Below are 15952 nucleotides of genomic sequence, written 5' to 3'. Positions count from 1 at the left end.
TTCACCGTGTATACCATACCCCGGAGACTGACCGATTCACCGTGTATACCCTACCCCGGAGACTGACCGATTCACCGTGTATACCATACCCCGGAGACTGACCAATTCACCGTGTATACCATACCCCGGAGACTGACCAATTCACCGTGTATACCATACCCCGGAGACTGACCGATTCACCGTGTATACCATACCCCGGAGACTGACCGATTCACCGTGTATACCATACCCCGGAGACTGACCGATTCACCGTGTATACCCTACCCAGAGACTGACCGATTCACCGTGTATACCCTACCCCGGAGACTGACCGATTCACCGTGTATACCATACCCCGGAGACTGACCGATTCACCGTGTATACCATACCCCGGAGACTGACCGATTCACCGTGTATACCATACCCCGGAGACTGACCGATTCACCGTGTATACCCTACCCCAGAGACTGACCGATTCACCGTGTATACCATACCCCGGAGACTGACCGATTCACCGTGTATACCATACCCCGGAGACTGACCGATTCACCGTGTATACCATACCCCGGAGACTGACCGATTCACCGTGTATACCCTAACCCAGAGACTGACCGATTCACCGTGTATACCATACCCCGGAGACTGACCGATTCACCGTGTATACCATACCCCGGAGACTGACCGATTCACCGTGTATTCCCTACCCCGGAGACTGACCGATTCACCGTGTATACCCTACCCCAGAGACTGACCGATTCACCGTGTATACCATACCCCGGAGACTGACCGATTCACCGTGTATACCCTACCCAGAGACTGACCGATTCACCGTGTATACCCTACCCCGGAGACTGACCGATTCACCGTGTATACCCTACCCCGGAGACTGACCGATTCACCGTGTATACCCTACCCAGAGACTGACCGATTCACCGTGTATACCATACCCCGGAGACTGACCGATTCACCGTGTATACCATACCCCGGAGACTGACCGATTCACCGTGTATACCCTAACCCAGAGACTGACCGATTCACCGTGTATACCATACCCCGGAGACTGACCGATTCACCGTGTATACCATACCCCGGAGACTGACCGATTCACCGTGTATACCATACCCCGGAGACTGACCGATTCACCGTGTATACCATACCCCGGAGACTGACCGATTCACCGTGTATACCCTAACCCAGAGACTGACCGATTCACCGTGTATACCATACCCCGGAGACTGACCAATTCACCGTGTATACCATACCCCGGAGACTGACCGATTCACCGTGTATACCATACCCCAGAGACTGACCGATTCACCGTGTATACCCTACCCCAGAGACTGACCGATTCACCGTGTATACCCTACCCCGGAGACTGACCGATTCATTGTGTATACCATACCCCAGAGACTGACCGATTCACCGTGTATACCATACCCCAGAGACTGACCGATTCACCGTGTATACCATACCCCAGAGACTGACCGATTCACCGTGTATACCATACCCCAGAGACTGACTGATTCACCGTGTATACCCTACCCCAGAGACTGACCGATTCACCATGTATACCCTACCCCAGAGACTGACCGATTCACCGTGTATATCATACCCCGGAGACTGACCGATTCACCGTGTATACCATACCCCGGAGACTGACCAATTCACCGTGTATACCATACCCCGGAGACTGACCGATTCACCGTGTATACCATACCCCGGAGACTGACCGATTCACCGTGTATACCCTACCCCGGAGACTGACCGATTCACCGTGTATACCCTACCCCGGAGACTGACCGATTCACCGTGTATACCCTACCCCAGAGACTGACCGATTCACCGTGTATACCATACCCCAGAGACTGACTGATTCACCGTGTATACCCTACCCCAGAGACTGACCGATTCACCATGTATACCCTACCCCAGAGACTGACCGATTCACCGTGTATACCCTACCCCAGAGACTGACCGATTCACCGTGTATACCATACCCCGGAGACTGACCGATTCACCGTGTATACCCTACCCCGGAGACTGACCGATTCACCGTGTATACCCTACCCCGGAGACTGACCGATTCACCGTGTATACCCTACCCCAGAGACTGACCGATTCACCGTGTATACCATACCCCAGAGACTGACCGATTCACCGTGTATACCCTACCCCAGAGACTGACCGATTCACCGTGTATACCCTACCCCAGAGACTGACCGATTCATTGTGTATATTGGAGATTAAGTAATTCACATTCCGTTTGTGATCAGGGACATCAGAATGTGACTGTAAATGAGGCAGGTAGGGGGGAGCCTGAGTTCAGGAGTGCAGGAGCCTCAGCCCTTGACCTTGTCCAACAGATATGAGATTCTTGCTCCCTGTACGGATGAGGAAAAGGGCTCTGGACAGGATGAGCCAGCTGACCACGGCACCATGGTACAGAAGGCCATTCAAGAGGGGAGAGCAAAAAGACAAGTAGTTGTTATAGGGGATTCTATAATTAGGGGGACAGATAGTATCCTTTGCAAGCCGGATCGGGAGTCTCGCATGGTGTGTTGCCTGCCCGGTGCCAGGGTGCGGGACATCTCTGACCGGCTTGAAAGGATATTGGAGCGGGAGGGGGAGGATCCAGTTGTTGTGGTCCACGTTGGGACTAACAACGTAGGCAAAGCTATGGTGGATGGGGATTATCAAGCACTAGGAAGGAAATTGAAGTACAGGTCCTCAAGGGTCATAATCTCCGGATTACTGCCCGAGCCACGTGCCAATTGGCATAGGGATAAGAAAATTAGGGAAGTAAACACGTGGCTAAGGGATTGGTGTGGGAAAGAGGGATTCCATTTCATGGGGCATTGGCATCAGTTTTGGAACCGGGGGGATCTGTACCGTTGGGACGGTCTCCACCTGAACCGATCAGGTACCAATGTTCTAGCGAAGAGGATAAACAGGGTGGTCAGTCGGACTTTAAACTTCTGAGTTGGGGGGGGGAAGGGAAAGTGAAAGTGACAGGGAGTATGGAGTTAAATGGAAAGATAAGCAGCAGGATAGCATATGTGCTGGCAGATTTAAACTCGAGGCAGACTGGGAATGCAGCAAAAAGGAAGGATAACTTAGGACATCTTATGACTTCCAATATCTCTAATGATAAGAAAGTTAGCATTAAGGCACTTTACCTGAATGCTCGTAGCATTCGTAACAAAGCAGACGAACTAACGGCACAGATCATCGTTAATGATTATGATGTGGTAGGCATCACAGAGACGTGGTTACAGGGGGGTCAGGACTGGCAGTTAAACATCCAAGGGTTTTCAACCTATCAAAAAGACAGGGAGGTGGGCAGAGGGGGCGGGGTTGCCTTGTTAGTTAAGAACAAAATTAAATCTATGGCACTGAATGACAGCGTTGGATGATGTGGAGTCTGTGTGGGTGGAATTGAGGAACCACAAAGGCAAAAAAACCATAATGGGAGTAATGTACAGACCTCCTAACAGTGGTCAGGACCAGGGGCGCAACATGTACCGGGAAATAGAGAAGGCATGTCAGAAAGGCAAGGTCACGGTGATCATGGGGGACTTCAATATGCAGGTGGGCTGGGTAAATAATGTTGCCAGTGGATCCAAAGAAAGGGAATTCATGGAATGCTTACAGGATGGCTTTTTGGAACAGCTTGTCATGGAGCCCACAAGGGAGCAGGCTATTCTGGACCTAGTGCTATGTAATGAACCAGACTTTATAAAAAATCTTAAAGTAAGGGAACACTTAGGAAGCAGCGATCATAATATGGTAGAGTTCAGTCTGCAGTTTGAAAGAGAGAAGGCAAAATCGGATGTAATGGTGTTACAGTTAAACAAAGGTAATTATGAGGGCATGAGAGAGGAACTGACGAAAATAGACTGGAAGCAGAGCCTAGCGGGGAAGACAGTAGAGCAAAAATGGCAGGGGTTTGTGGGTAAAATTGAGGACACAGTACAGAGATTCATCCCCAAGAAAAGAAAGATTATCCGGGGAGGGATTAGACAGCCATGGCTGACAAAGGAAGTCAGGAAATCTATCAAAGAAAAAGAGAGAGCCTATAAAGTGGCCAGGAGCCCTGGGAAATAAGAAGATTGGGAAGGCTACAAAAACAAACAGAGGATAACAAAGAGAGAAATAAGGAAGGAGAGGATCAAATATGAAGGTAGGTTAGCCAGTAATATTAGAAATGATAGTAAAAGTTTCTTTCAATACATAAGAAACAAACGACAGGCAAAAGTAGACATTGGGCCACTTCAAACTGATGCTGGAAGCCTAGTGATGGGAGAGAAGGAAATAGCAGGAGAACTTAATAAGTACTTTGCGTCAGTCTTCACAGTGGAAGACATGAGTAATATCCCAACAATTAAAGGGAGTCAGGGGGCTGAGTTGAGTATGGTTGCCATTACAAAAGAGAAAGTGCTAGAAAAGCTAAAAGGTCTTAAAATTGATAAATCTCCTGGCCCTGATGGGTTACATCCTAGAGTTCTGAGGGAGGTGGCTGAGGAAATAGCAGAGGCGTTGGTTGAGATCTTTCAAAAGTCACTGGAGTCAGGGAAAGTCCCGGATGATTGGAAGATCGCTGTTGTAACCCCCTTTGATCAAGACAAAAGATGGAAAATTATAGACCAATTAGCCAAACCTCGGTTGTTGGTAAAATTCTAGAATCCATCATTAATGTTGTGGTTCTGTTCACCGAGCTGGAAATTTTTGTTGCAAACGTTTCGTCCCCTGTCTAGGTGACATCTTCAGTGCTTGGGAGCCTCCTGTGAAGCGCTTCTGTGTTGTTTCCTCCGGCATTTATAGTGGTTTGTCTCTGCCGCTTCCGGTTGTCAGTTCCAGCTGTCCGCTGCAGTGGTCGGTATATTGGCCACACACACGCAGACAACAAGCAACATGAATTTGACTGGGACAACACTACCATTATAGGGCAAGCCAAACAAAGAACAGCCAAGGAATTCCTAGAAGCATGGCACTCATCCACAAACTCCATCAACAAACACATCGACCTGGACCCAATATACCGGCCACTACAGCGGACAGCTGAAACTGACAACCGGAAGCGGCAGGGACAGGCCACTATAAACACTGGAGGAAACATCAAAGAAGCGCTTCACAGGAGGCTCCCAAGCACTGATGATGTCGCCTAGCCAGGGGACGAAACGTTTGCAACAAAAACTTCCAGCTCGGCGAACAGAACCACAGCAACGAGCACCCGAGCTACAAATCTTCTCACAAACTTTGAATCCATCATTAAGGATGAGGTTTCTAAATTCTTGGAAGAGCAGGGTCGGATTAGAACAAGTCAACATGGATTTAGTAAGGGGAGGTCGTGCCTGACAAACCTGTTAGAATTCTTTGAAGAGGTGACAAGTAGATTAGACCAGGGAAACCCAGTGGATGTGGTCTACCTAGACTTCCAAAAGGCCTTTGATAAGGTGCCACACGGGAGGCTGCTGAGCAAGGTGAGGGCCCATGGTGTTCGAGGTGAGCTACTCGTATGGATTGAGGATTGGCTGTCTGACAGAAGGCAGAGAGTTGGGATAAAAGGTTCTGTGTACTCTAACCCAGAGACTGACCGATTCACCGTGTGTACCGTAACCCAGAGACTGACTCATTCACCGTGTGTACCATAAGCCGGACACTGACCGATTGACCGTCTGTATCGTAAAGTGAAAGCGCACAACTCATCATGTATCCTAAGTCCTTCCACACCCTTGTACAAATCCCTGATTGACTTTCCATGGAACTCCGTTGAGCGCCTTGATCCAACCTCCCATCACACTCTCAGATACTCCATTCCAGACCCTAATACCTGAATTGAAAAATGTGGTGCTGGAAAAGCACAGCAGGCCAGGGAGCATCCGAGGAGCAGGAGAATCGACGTCTCGGGCATAAGCCCTTCTTCAGGGCTAATACCTGAAGTCAACCTGTCTCCCCCACACTCTCAGACAGTACATTCCGGACCCGAGTCACGAATTGGCAGGGTTGGATTTGTCCTGCTTTTTATGTTCACAACGTACCTGGGCAATTTTTAATGATTTTGTCAGGTAGATGCCAGTGTTGTCACCTTACTGGAACAGTTTGACTAGGTGAGTGGCAAGTTCTGGAGTACTGGTCTTCAGTACTATAGCCACAATGTTATCAGGGACCAATGCCTTTACAGTATTCAGTCTCCAAGCCTTTCTTGATATCACGTGGAGTGAATTGAATTGGCTGGAGACTGGTATCTGTGATGTTGGGAACCACTGGGGGAGGCCGTTCCGTTCTGTATCCCTGGATCTGAACAATTATCTGTGAACCATGTTGCTGGGTCTGAATAATTCATTGTGTGTATCAGTAAGTTGTGGTGTTTTTGGATGAACTGTCTGTCCTGTCTGTTTCTGTCCAGGGTAACTCTAGCTGTGAACCATGAACAGCGAAGACAAGCAGCACTTAACCTGATGAATGAGATGTTGTGTGACACCATTCAGCTTCCAGCCACTCGTTCACGAGCTCCGAGGGAAAGGCTACTCAAGTCAACTCAAAGCACTCAGTCCCGGCCGCACACCACACAAAGAGGGTAAGTAGAGGAGGGCTTCCCCTGACAGGGATTTAACAGACACACTCCTGCTCAGACTTGGCCATCCTGAGGCTGTGAGGTGAGAAAACCTATCCACCCCTTTCCTCAAACTCACCCTGAAGCCGACGATCACTCTATCCCTTCAGCCCCTTGTACAGGACCAAGGGCAGCTATCATAGTGCAAAATATAAACCAATACACTCCCGTCCCTGTTCCCAGTGCTTCACGTGACTCAGAGAATGTTTCTGCACTTGGTGTGTGTGTGTGAGAGAGAGAGAGAGAGAAAGCCACTGTTGTGTGTGTGAGTCAGTGAGAGAGGGGTGTGAGTAATGAGAGTGATAGACCTTTCCCCTGTCGCCCTGTTCTGATCCAGGAGGAGTGCAGCATCTCGCAGTCTCTCAGCTGGTCGGGCAGAGCGTAGTTTTGCAGGAACCTACTCGATGGTGACTCGGTGCCGTTCTGTATCTGCATCACCCGGACCTGGGCGAGCCTCAGGTAAGTCAGGCACTTTGGGCCCTCTCGGTGGGGGGGGCAGGGGGGGGTGTCAGTTCCTCACTCGCTCACCATTTCCCCCTCCGAGGGACGGGTCAGTCACTGCTCACCCCCCAGGGGGAGGGGGAGTTCCACTGCTCACCCCCCCCAAGGGGAGGGTGGTTACTGCTCACCCTTTCGGGGGAGGGGCAGTCACTGCTCAGTACATTCACCGGGGGGGGAACACAGTCACTCACTGCCTGTTGCCTGTGTGAACAGTACAGTCACATAGGGACAGGTACCTTCTGCAGCTGGTCTGCAGCTGGAAACTGGTATTATATCGACCTGGTCATATTCTCTTTCAGTATCAGCCTGAATATCCCTCACATTCAACACCTCCAGGCTCCAGCTGATCCACACTGATACCAAGCCCAAGTAACGAGTCTGATCCCAATGCTGTTTTGGTTTAGGAGCCTTGAGAGCTGCAGCCCAGCGGAGACCTTACCCAGGTACCAGGCAGACCGATAGCAAACAGGAGCAGCACAGGCCTGGCCATCATCTCCTACCCTTTCCAAAGGGGGCAGTATCAGACAGGGTCCCTTGCTGCAGTGTGAAAGCTCAGTACTTCACTGAGTGCGATCAGTCCTTCACACCAGCCCCTTCCTGCTGTAATAGCAACACCGAAAGGGCTGGGCAAACCCAGCAGCTCGAGCAGCATCTGTAACAACAGAGAAACAACGGTTACATTTCGAGTCCAATATGATGACTTCACAATTGAAGGAAGAGGATTTCTCCTGTACTGAAAGGAGCAAATGGAGCAAAAAGGAAGATTAGGAAGTATAAGTCTCACCCAACAAAAGGCATGGGGAGCACGAATGGTTTTCCAAACATAGACTGGGACTGCCATAGTGTTCAGGGATTAGATGGAGAGGAATTTGTTCAGTGTGTACAAGACAATTTTCTGATTCAGTATGTGGATGTACCTACTAGAGAAGGTGCAAAACTTGACCTACTCTTGGGAAATAAGGCAGGGCAGGTGACTGAGGTGTCAGTGGGGGAGCACTTTGGGGCCAGTGACCATAATTCTATTAGATTTAAAAGAGTGATGGAAAAGGATAGACCAGATCTAAAAGTTGAAGTTCTAAATTGGAGAAAAGCCAATTTTGACGGTATTAGGCAAGAAATTTCAAAAGCCGATTGGGGCAACTGTTCGCAGGTCAAGGGTCGGCTGGAAAATGGGAAGCCTTCAGAAATGAGATAACAAGAATCCAGAGAAAGTATATTCCCGTCAGGGTGAAAGGGAAGGCTGGTAGGTATAGGGAATGCTGGATGACTAAAGAAATTGAGGGTTTGGTTAAGAAAAAGAAGGAAGCATATGTCAGGTATAGACAGGATAGATCAAGTGAATCCTTAGAAGAGTATAAAGAAAGTAGGAGTATACTTAAGAGGGAAATCAGGAGGGCAAAAAGGGGACATGAGATAGCTTTGGTAAATAGAATTAAGGAGAATCCAAAGAGTTTTTACAAATATATTAAGGACAAAAGGGTAACTAGGGAGAGAATAGGGCCCCTCAAAGATCAGCAAGGCAGCCTTTGTGTGGAGCCGCAGAAAATGGGGGAGATACTAAATGAATATTTTGCATTAGTGTTTACTGTGGAAAAGGATATGGAAGATATAGACTGTAGGGAAATAGATGGTAATGTCTTGCAAAATGTCCATATTACAGAGGAGGAAGTGCTGGATGTCTTGAAATGCATAAAACTGGATAAATCCCCAGGACCTGATCAGGTGTACCCGAGAACTCTGTGGGAAGCTCGGGAAGTGATTGTTGGGCCTCTTACTGAGATATTTGTATCATCGATAGTCACAGCTGAGGTGCCGGAAGACTGGAGGTTGGCAAACGTGGTTTAAGAAGGGCGGTAAAGACAAGCCAGGGAACTATAGACCGGTGAGCCTGACCTCGGTGGTGGGCAAGTTGTTGGAGGGAATCCTGAGGGACAGGATATACATGTATTTGGAAAGGCAAGGACTGATTCGGGATAGTCAACATGGCTTTGTGTGTGGGAAATCATGTCTTACAAACTTGATTGAGTTTTTTTGAAGAAGTAACAAAGAGGATTGATGAGGGCAGAGCAGTAGATGTGATCTATAGGGACTTCAGTAAGGCATTCCCCATGGGAGACTGATTGGCAAGGTTAGATCTCATGGAATACAGGGAGAACTAGCCATTTGGACACAGAACTGGCTCAAAGGTAGAAGACAGAGGGGGTGCTGGAGGGTTGTTTTTCAGACTGGAGGCCTGTGACCAGTGGAGTGCCACAAGGATCAGTGCTGGGTCCTCTACTTTTTGTCATTTACATAAATGATTTGGATGCGAGCATAAGAGGTACAGTTAGTAAGCTTGCTGATGACACCAAAATTGGAGGTGTAGTGGACAGCAAAGAGGGTTACCTCAGATTACAACAGGATCTGGACCAGATGGGCCAATGGGTTGAGAAGTGGCAGATGGAGTTTAATTCAGATGAATGCGAGGTACTGCATTTTGGGAAAGCAAATCTTAGCAGGACTTATACACTTAATGGTAAGGTCCTCGGGAGTGTTGCTAAACAAAGAGACCTTGGAGTGCAGGTTCATAGCTCCTTGAAAGTGGAGTCGCAGGTAGATAGGATAGTGAAGAAGGCGTTTGGTATACTTTCCTTTATTGGTCAGAGTATTGAGTACAGGAGTTGGGAGGTCATGTTGCGGCTGTACAGGACATTGGTTAGGCCACTGTTGGAATGTTGCATGTAATTCTGGTCTCCTTCCTATCGAAAAGATATTGTGAAACTTGAAAGGGTTCAGAAAAGATTTATAAGGATGTTGCCAGGGCTGGAGGGTTTGAGCTACAGGGAGAGGCTGAACAGGCTGGGGCTGTTTTCCCTGGACCGTCGGAGGCTGAGGGGTGACCTTATAGAGGTTTACAAAGTTATGAGGGGCATGGATAGGATAAATAGACAATGTCTTTTCCCTGGGGTTGGGGAGTCCAGAACTAGAGGGCATTGGTTTGGGGTGAGAGGGGAAAGATATAAAAGAGACCTAAGGGGCAACTTTTTCACGCAGAGGGTGGTGCGTGTATGGAATGAGCTGCCAGAGGATGTGGTGGAGGCTGGTACAATTGCAACATTTAAGAGGCATTTGGATGGGTATATGAATAGGAAGGGTTTGGAGGGATATGGGCCGGGTGCTGGCAGGTGGGACTAGATTGGGTTGGCATGGACGGGTTGGACTGAAGGGTCTGTTTCAATGCTGAAAATGTGTTGCTGGAAAAGCGCAGCAGGTCAGGCATCATCCAGGGAACAGGAGAATCGACGTTTCGGGCATAAGCCCTTCTTCAGGAAGAACGACTTATTCCCGAAACGTCGATTCTCCTGTTCCCTGGATGCTGCCTGACCTGCTGCGCTGTTCCAGCAACACATTTTCAGCTCTGATCTCCAACATCTGCAGACGTCACTTTCTCCTCTGTTTCAATGCTGTACATCTCTCTGACTCTATGATTGTAGGATCCAGAATATGTGTTAATAACAGAATATGGGTCGGCTCTGCTCAAAGCAGCACTAAGAAACTGAGATATTGACAAGTAAATCGGGACTCTATGGAATTCTCTGCCAAGGAAGCAGGAGAGGCAGCTTCATTAAATATGATCAAGACCTAGTTGGCTGGGGTTTTGCATGGTTGGGGAATAAAGAGTTAATGGGATAATGCAGGGAGGAGGAGCTGAAATGGTGGATAGATCAGCCATGATCTTAATGGCTCGATGGGCCAAATGGCCTCCTCCTACTGTAATTACTGTTTAAAAATGCAGGGTAGACCAAGTGGAGGGCACTGACCATGCTCTGAAGTTGTTGAGCTCAGTGCTGAAGGCTGTGGAGTACCCCAGTAGAAAACACGTTGTTTCTGCAGCTTGTGTTGGGCTCTGTCCTTCATTAATTACAGGGAGTGTGGGCACTGCTGCCATGGTGTCTCCCAGAACAATAGCCTAGCTCTCAGCATGGTTTGTTCAGTGAGATACCATGGCACCATCCTGATCTCCTGACTTTACTGGAACACTGCAGCTGACTGAGGACAGAACTCTGAGTATAGCTCATTGGTGAGGCCTCTTCTGGAATACTGTGTGCAATTCTGGACGCCCTGTTATAGGCAGGAAATTATTCAGCTGGAGAGGATTCAGAAGAGATTTACCAGGATATTGCCAGGTGTGGAAGGTTGTAGTTATAAAGAGAGGCTGAGTAGGCTGGGACTAGAGCAGATTTCAGGACGAGGGGGTGTGTTTTTAAGGTGAGCGGAGAGAGATTTAGAAAAGACATTGGGGGCAAATCTTTTACATAGAGAGTAGGTTTGCATCTGGCATGAACTTCCTGAGGAAGTGGTGGATTGGGCACAGTTACAATGTTTAGGAGACAGTTAGATAAGGACATGGGTGGGAACAGTTTGGAGAGATGTGAGCCAGGAGCAGGCAGGTGGGTCTTGTTCAGTTTGAGAACATGGTTGGCTTATACTGGTTGGACAGAGGGGCCTGTTTCCATGTTGTCTGACTCTCTGTCTATGAGTATGAGCAAGGCAGTGTCTAAAACAGCACTGACATTGAGCAGAGGTGATTCACAGAGCAGTCACCCAGTCTGCATTTGGTCTTGCAATAAATACAGGAGACTAGGTTGAGTGAGGTTCAGGTAAATCGCTGTTTCACCTGGAAGGCCTTGGATTGTGAGGAGGGAGGGGGTGAACAGGCAGGGGTTCCACCTTCTGTGCTTGCAGGGGAAGGTGCAGTGGGGTGGGGGGGTCAGGTGGTCAGAGGAAATAGATGTGGAGATGCCGGTGTTGGACTGGGGTGGACAAAGTTACAACTCACACAACACCAGATTCTAGTCCAACAGGTTTATTTGGAAGCACTAGCTTTCGGAGCGACGCTCCTTCATCACGTGGTGCAGAATTTATAGCAAAAAGATTACAGTGTCATGCTACTGAAGTGATAAATTGAACAAACCTAGATTGCTGGAAGCAGAGCAGACAAGGAAAGGAAGAATCTGAAGTGGAGCGATGGGAATGAAGCAACATCAATTAATTTTCCCAATTCCTGGTGAGGAAAGAGCAATACCAATAATGTCTTTGAAGTCTCAGAGAGAGAGATTTTGCAGGAGGGGGTCAACCAAGTCATATTGGAAGGGGGAATGTTCCACATACTTCCCAGAAAGACAAGCAGTGTTGGGCTGGAACTACCTGTACCTTGGAAAACGTGAGAAAAATAAAAGGAGAACAAACTGAGCCAGGTGCCAGGAGTGATGGATGGAGAGTGTTCAAGCAAGAAGTGAAGAGGTCCCAGTCTGGAGTATTGTGCGCAGCTTTGGGCCCCATACCTCAGGAAGGATGTACTGTCGCTGGAGCGGGTTCAGAGGAGATTCACGAGAATGGTCCCAGGAATGAAAAGTTTAACTTATGAGGAGCATTTGAGGACTCTGGGTTTATACTCGAAGGAGGTTAGAAGGATGAGGAGGGACTCTAATTGAAACAGACAGAATACTGAATAGCCTGGACAGAGTGGATGTTGGGAAGATGTTTCCATTGGTAGGAGAGACCAGGACCCGAGGGCACAGCCTTAAAGTAAAGGGTAGAACTTTTAGAATGGGGATAAGGAGAAATGTCTTCAGCCAGAGAGTGGGGAATCTGTGGAATTCATTGCCACGGAAGGCTGTGGAGGCCAGATCACTGAGTATATTAAAGACAGAGATCGATAGGTTCTTGAGTATCAAGGGGATCAAGGGCTACAGGGAGAATGGGGGACAATGGGGTAGAGAAACTTATCAGAGCTGAAAATGTGTTGCTGGAAAAGTGCAGCAGGTCAGGCAGCATCCAAGGAGCAGGAGAATCGATGTTTCGGGCATGAGCCCTTCTTCAGGAATGAGGAGAGTGTGTCCAACAGGCTAAGATAAAAGGTAGGGAGGAGGGACTTGGGGGAGGGGCGTTGGAAATGCAATAAGTGGAAGGAGGTCAAGGTGAGGTTGATAGGCCGGAGTGGGGGTGGGGGCGGAGAGGTGAGGAAGAAGATTGTAGGTTAGGAAGGCGGTGCTGAGTTCGAGGGTTGGGACTGAGACAAGGTGGGGGGAGGGGAAATGAGGAAACTGGAGAAATCTGAGTTCATCCCTTGTGGTTGGAGGGTTCCTAGGCGGAAGATGAGGCGCTCTTCCTCCAGCCATCATGTTGCCATGGTCTGGCGATGGTGGAGTCCAAGGACCTGCATGTCCTTGGTGGAGTGGGAGGGGGAGTTGAAGTGTTGAGCCACGGGGTGGTTGGGTTGGTTGGTCCGGGTGTCCCAGAGGTGTTCTCTGAAACGTTCCGCAAGTAGGCGGCCTGTCTCCCCAATATAGAGGAGGCCACATCGGGTGCAGCGGATGCAGTAAATGATGTGTGTGGAGGTGCAGGTGAATTTGTGGCGGATATGGAAGGATCCCTTGGAGCCTTGGAGGGAAGTGAAGGGTAGGTGTGGGGGAGGTGTGGGCGCAAGTTTTGCATTTCTTGCGGTTGCAGGGGAAGGTGCCGGGAGTGGAGGTTGGGTTGGTGGGGGGTGTGGACCTGACGAGGGAGTCACGGAGGGAGTGGTCTTTTCGGAATGCTGATAGGGGAGGGGAGGGAAATATATCCCTGGTGGTGGGGTCCGTTTGGAGGTGGCGGAGATGACGACGGATGATACGATGTATATGGAGGTTGGTGGGGTGGTAGGTGAGGACCAGTGGGGTTTTGTCCTGGTGGCGATTGGAGGGGCGGGGCTCAAGGGCGGAGGAGCGGGAAGTGGAGGAGATGGGGTGGAGAGCATCGTCAACCACGTCGGGGGGGGAAATTGCGGTCCTTGAAGAAGGAGGCCATCTGGGTTGTACGTTTTTGGAACTGGTCCTCCTGGGAGCAGATGCGGCGGAGACGAAGGAATTGGGAATATGGGATGGCGTTTTTACAGGGGGCAGGGTGGGAGGAGGTGTAGTCCAGGTAGCTGTGGGAGTTGGTCGGTTTGTAGTAAATGTCCATGTTGATTCGGTCGCCCGAGATAGAAATAGAGAGGTCTAGGAAGGGGAGGGAGGAATCTGAGACGGTCCAGGTGAATTTGAGGTCGGGGTGGAAGGTGTTGGTGAAGTGGATGAACTGTTCAACCTCCTCGTGGGAGCACGAGGCAGCGCCGATACAGTCATCAATGTAGCAGAGGAAAAGGTGGGGGGTGGTGCCAGTGTAGCTGCGGAAGATGGACTGTTCCATATATCCTACGAAGAGGCAGGCATAGCTGGGGCCCATGCGGGTGCCCATGGCTACTCCTTTTGTTTGGAGGAAGTGGGAGGATTGGAAAGAGAAGTTGTTCAGGGTGAGGACCAGTTCAGTCAGTCGAAGGAGGGTGTCAGTGGAAGGGTACTGGTCGGTACGGCGGGAAAGGAAGAAGCGGAGGGCTTTGAGTCCTTCGTGATGGGGGATGGAGGTGTACAGGGACTGGATGTCCATGGTGAAGATGAGGCGTTGGGGACCAGGAGAGCGAAAATCATGGAGGAGGTGGAGGGCGTGGGTCGTGTCCCAAACGTAGGTGGGGAGTTCTTGGACTAAGGGGGACAGGACGGTGTCGAGGTATGCCGAGATGAGTTCGGTGGGGCAGCAGCAGGCTGAGACAATGGGTCGGCCGGGGCAGTCAGGTTTGTGGATTTTGGGCAGGAGGTAGAAGCGGGCGGTGCGGGGTTGTGGGACTATGAGGTTGGAGGCGGTGGATGGGAGGTCCCCTGAGGTGATGAGGTTATGGACGGTCTGGGAGATGATGGTTTGGTGGTGGGGGGTGGGGTCATGGTCAAGGGGGCAGTAGGAGGAGGTATCTGCGAGCTGGCGTTTGGCCTCAGCGGTGTAGAGGTCGGGGCGCCAAACTACTACCGCGCCTCCCTTGTCTGCTGGTTTGATAGTGAGGTTGGGGTTGGAACGGAGGGAGTGGAGGGCTGCACGCTGCGAGGGTGAGAGGGGCGGAGAGGTTGAGGCGGTTAATTTCATGGCGGCAGTTGGCTATGAAGAGATCGAAGGCGGGTAAGAGGCCAGCACGGGGTGTCCAGGTGGATGGGGTGTGTTGGAGGTGGGAGAAGGGGTCGTCAGAGGGTGGGCGAGAGTCTTGGTTGAAGAAGTAACACGCGGCGAGACATCGAACAATTCTTTGGCCGCCTTCACCTCCACGCCTACTTCTTCAACCAGGATTCTCACACCCGCAAGAAATGCACAACTTGCGCCCACACCTCCCCCTTACTTCCCTCCAAGGCCCCAAGGGATCCTTCCATATCCACCACAAATTCACCTGCACCTCCACACACATCACTTACTGCATCCTCTGCACCCGATGTGGCCTCCTCTATATTGGGGAGACGGGCTGCCTACTTGCGGAACGTTTCAGAGAACACCTCTGGGACACCCGGACCAACCAACCCAACCACCCTGTAGGTCAACACTTCAACTCCCCTTCCCACTCCACCAAGGACATGCAGGTCCTTGGACTCCTCCATCGTCAGACCATAGCAACACGACAGTTGGAGGAAGAGCGCCTCATCTTCCGCCGAGGAACCCTCCAACCACAAGGGATGAACTCAGATTTCTCCAATTTCCTCATTTCCCCTCCCCCCACCTTGTCTCAGTCAAATCCCTCGAACTCAGCACCGCCTTCCTAACCTGCAATCTTCTTCCTGACCTCTCCGCCCCCACCCCACTCCGGCCTATCACCCTCACCTTGACCTCCTTCCACCTATCGCATTTCCAACGCCCCTCCCCCAAGTCCCTCCTCCCTACCTTTTATCTTAGCCTGTTGGACACACTTTCCTCATTCCTGAAGCAGGGCTCATGCCCGAAACGTCAATTCTCCTGCTCCTTGGATGCTGCCTGACCTGCTGCGCT

The 15952-nt window shown here is 50.2% G+C and overlaps 1 protein-coding gene across 2 annotated transcripts in view; it reads left to right on the top strand.

Annotated features, from left to right (window-relative positions):
- The window catches only part of cplane1 (ciliogenesis and planar polarity effector 1), an 885738-nt gene that overhangs the window by 860386 nt on the left and 9400 nt on the right, over positions 1 to 15952 (top strand). For both annotated transcript variants that reach the window (XM_087975286.1, XM_087975281.1), the window contains exons 49-50: positions 6386 to 6556; positions 6930 to 7051. In XM_087975286.1, the coding sequence (XP_087831412.1) occupies positions 6386 to 6556; positions 6930 to 7051 (293 nt within the window). The remainder of the gene's footprint in view (positions 1 to 6385; positions 6557 to 6929; positions 7052 to 15952) is intronic.

Source organism: Chiloscyllium plagiosum, unplaced genomic scaffold, assembly GCF_037043375.1.
Source record: "Chiloscyllium plagiosum isolate Xiang-an unplaced genomic scaffold, Cpla_swu_hap1 HiC_scaffold_2, whole genome shotgun sequence".
In the NCBI taxonomy this organism is placed as follows: domain Eukaryota; kingdom Metazoa; phylum Chordata; class Chondrichthyes; order Orectolobiformes; family Hemiscylliidae; genus Chiloscyllium; species Chiloscyllium plagiosum.
This window is presented reverse-complemented; position numbering and strand designations above follow the sequence as displayed.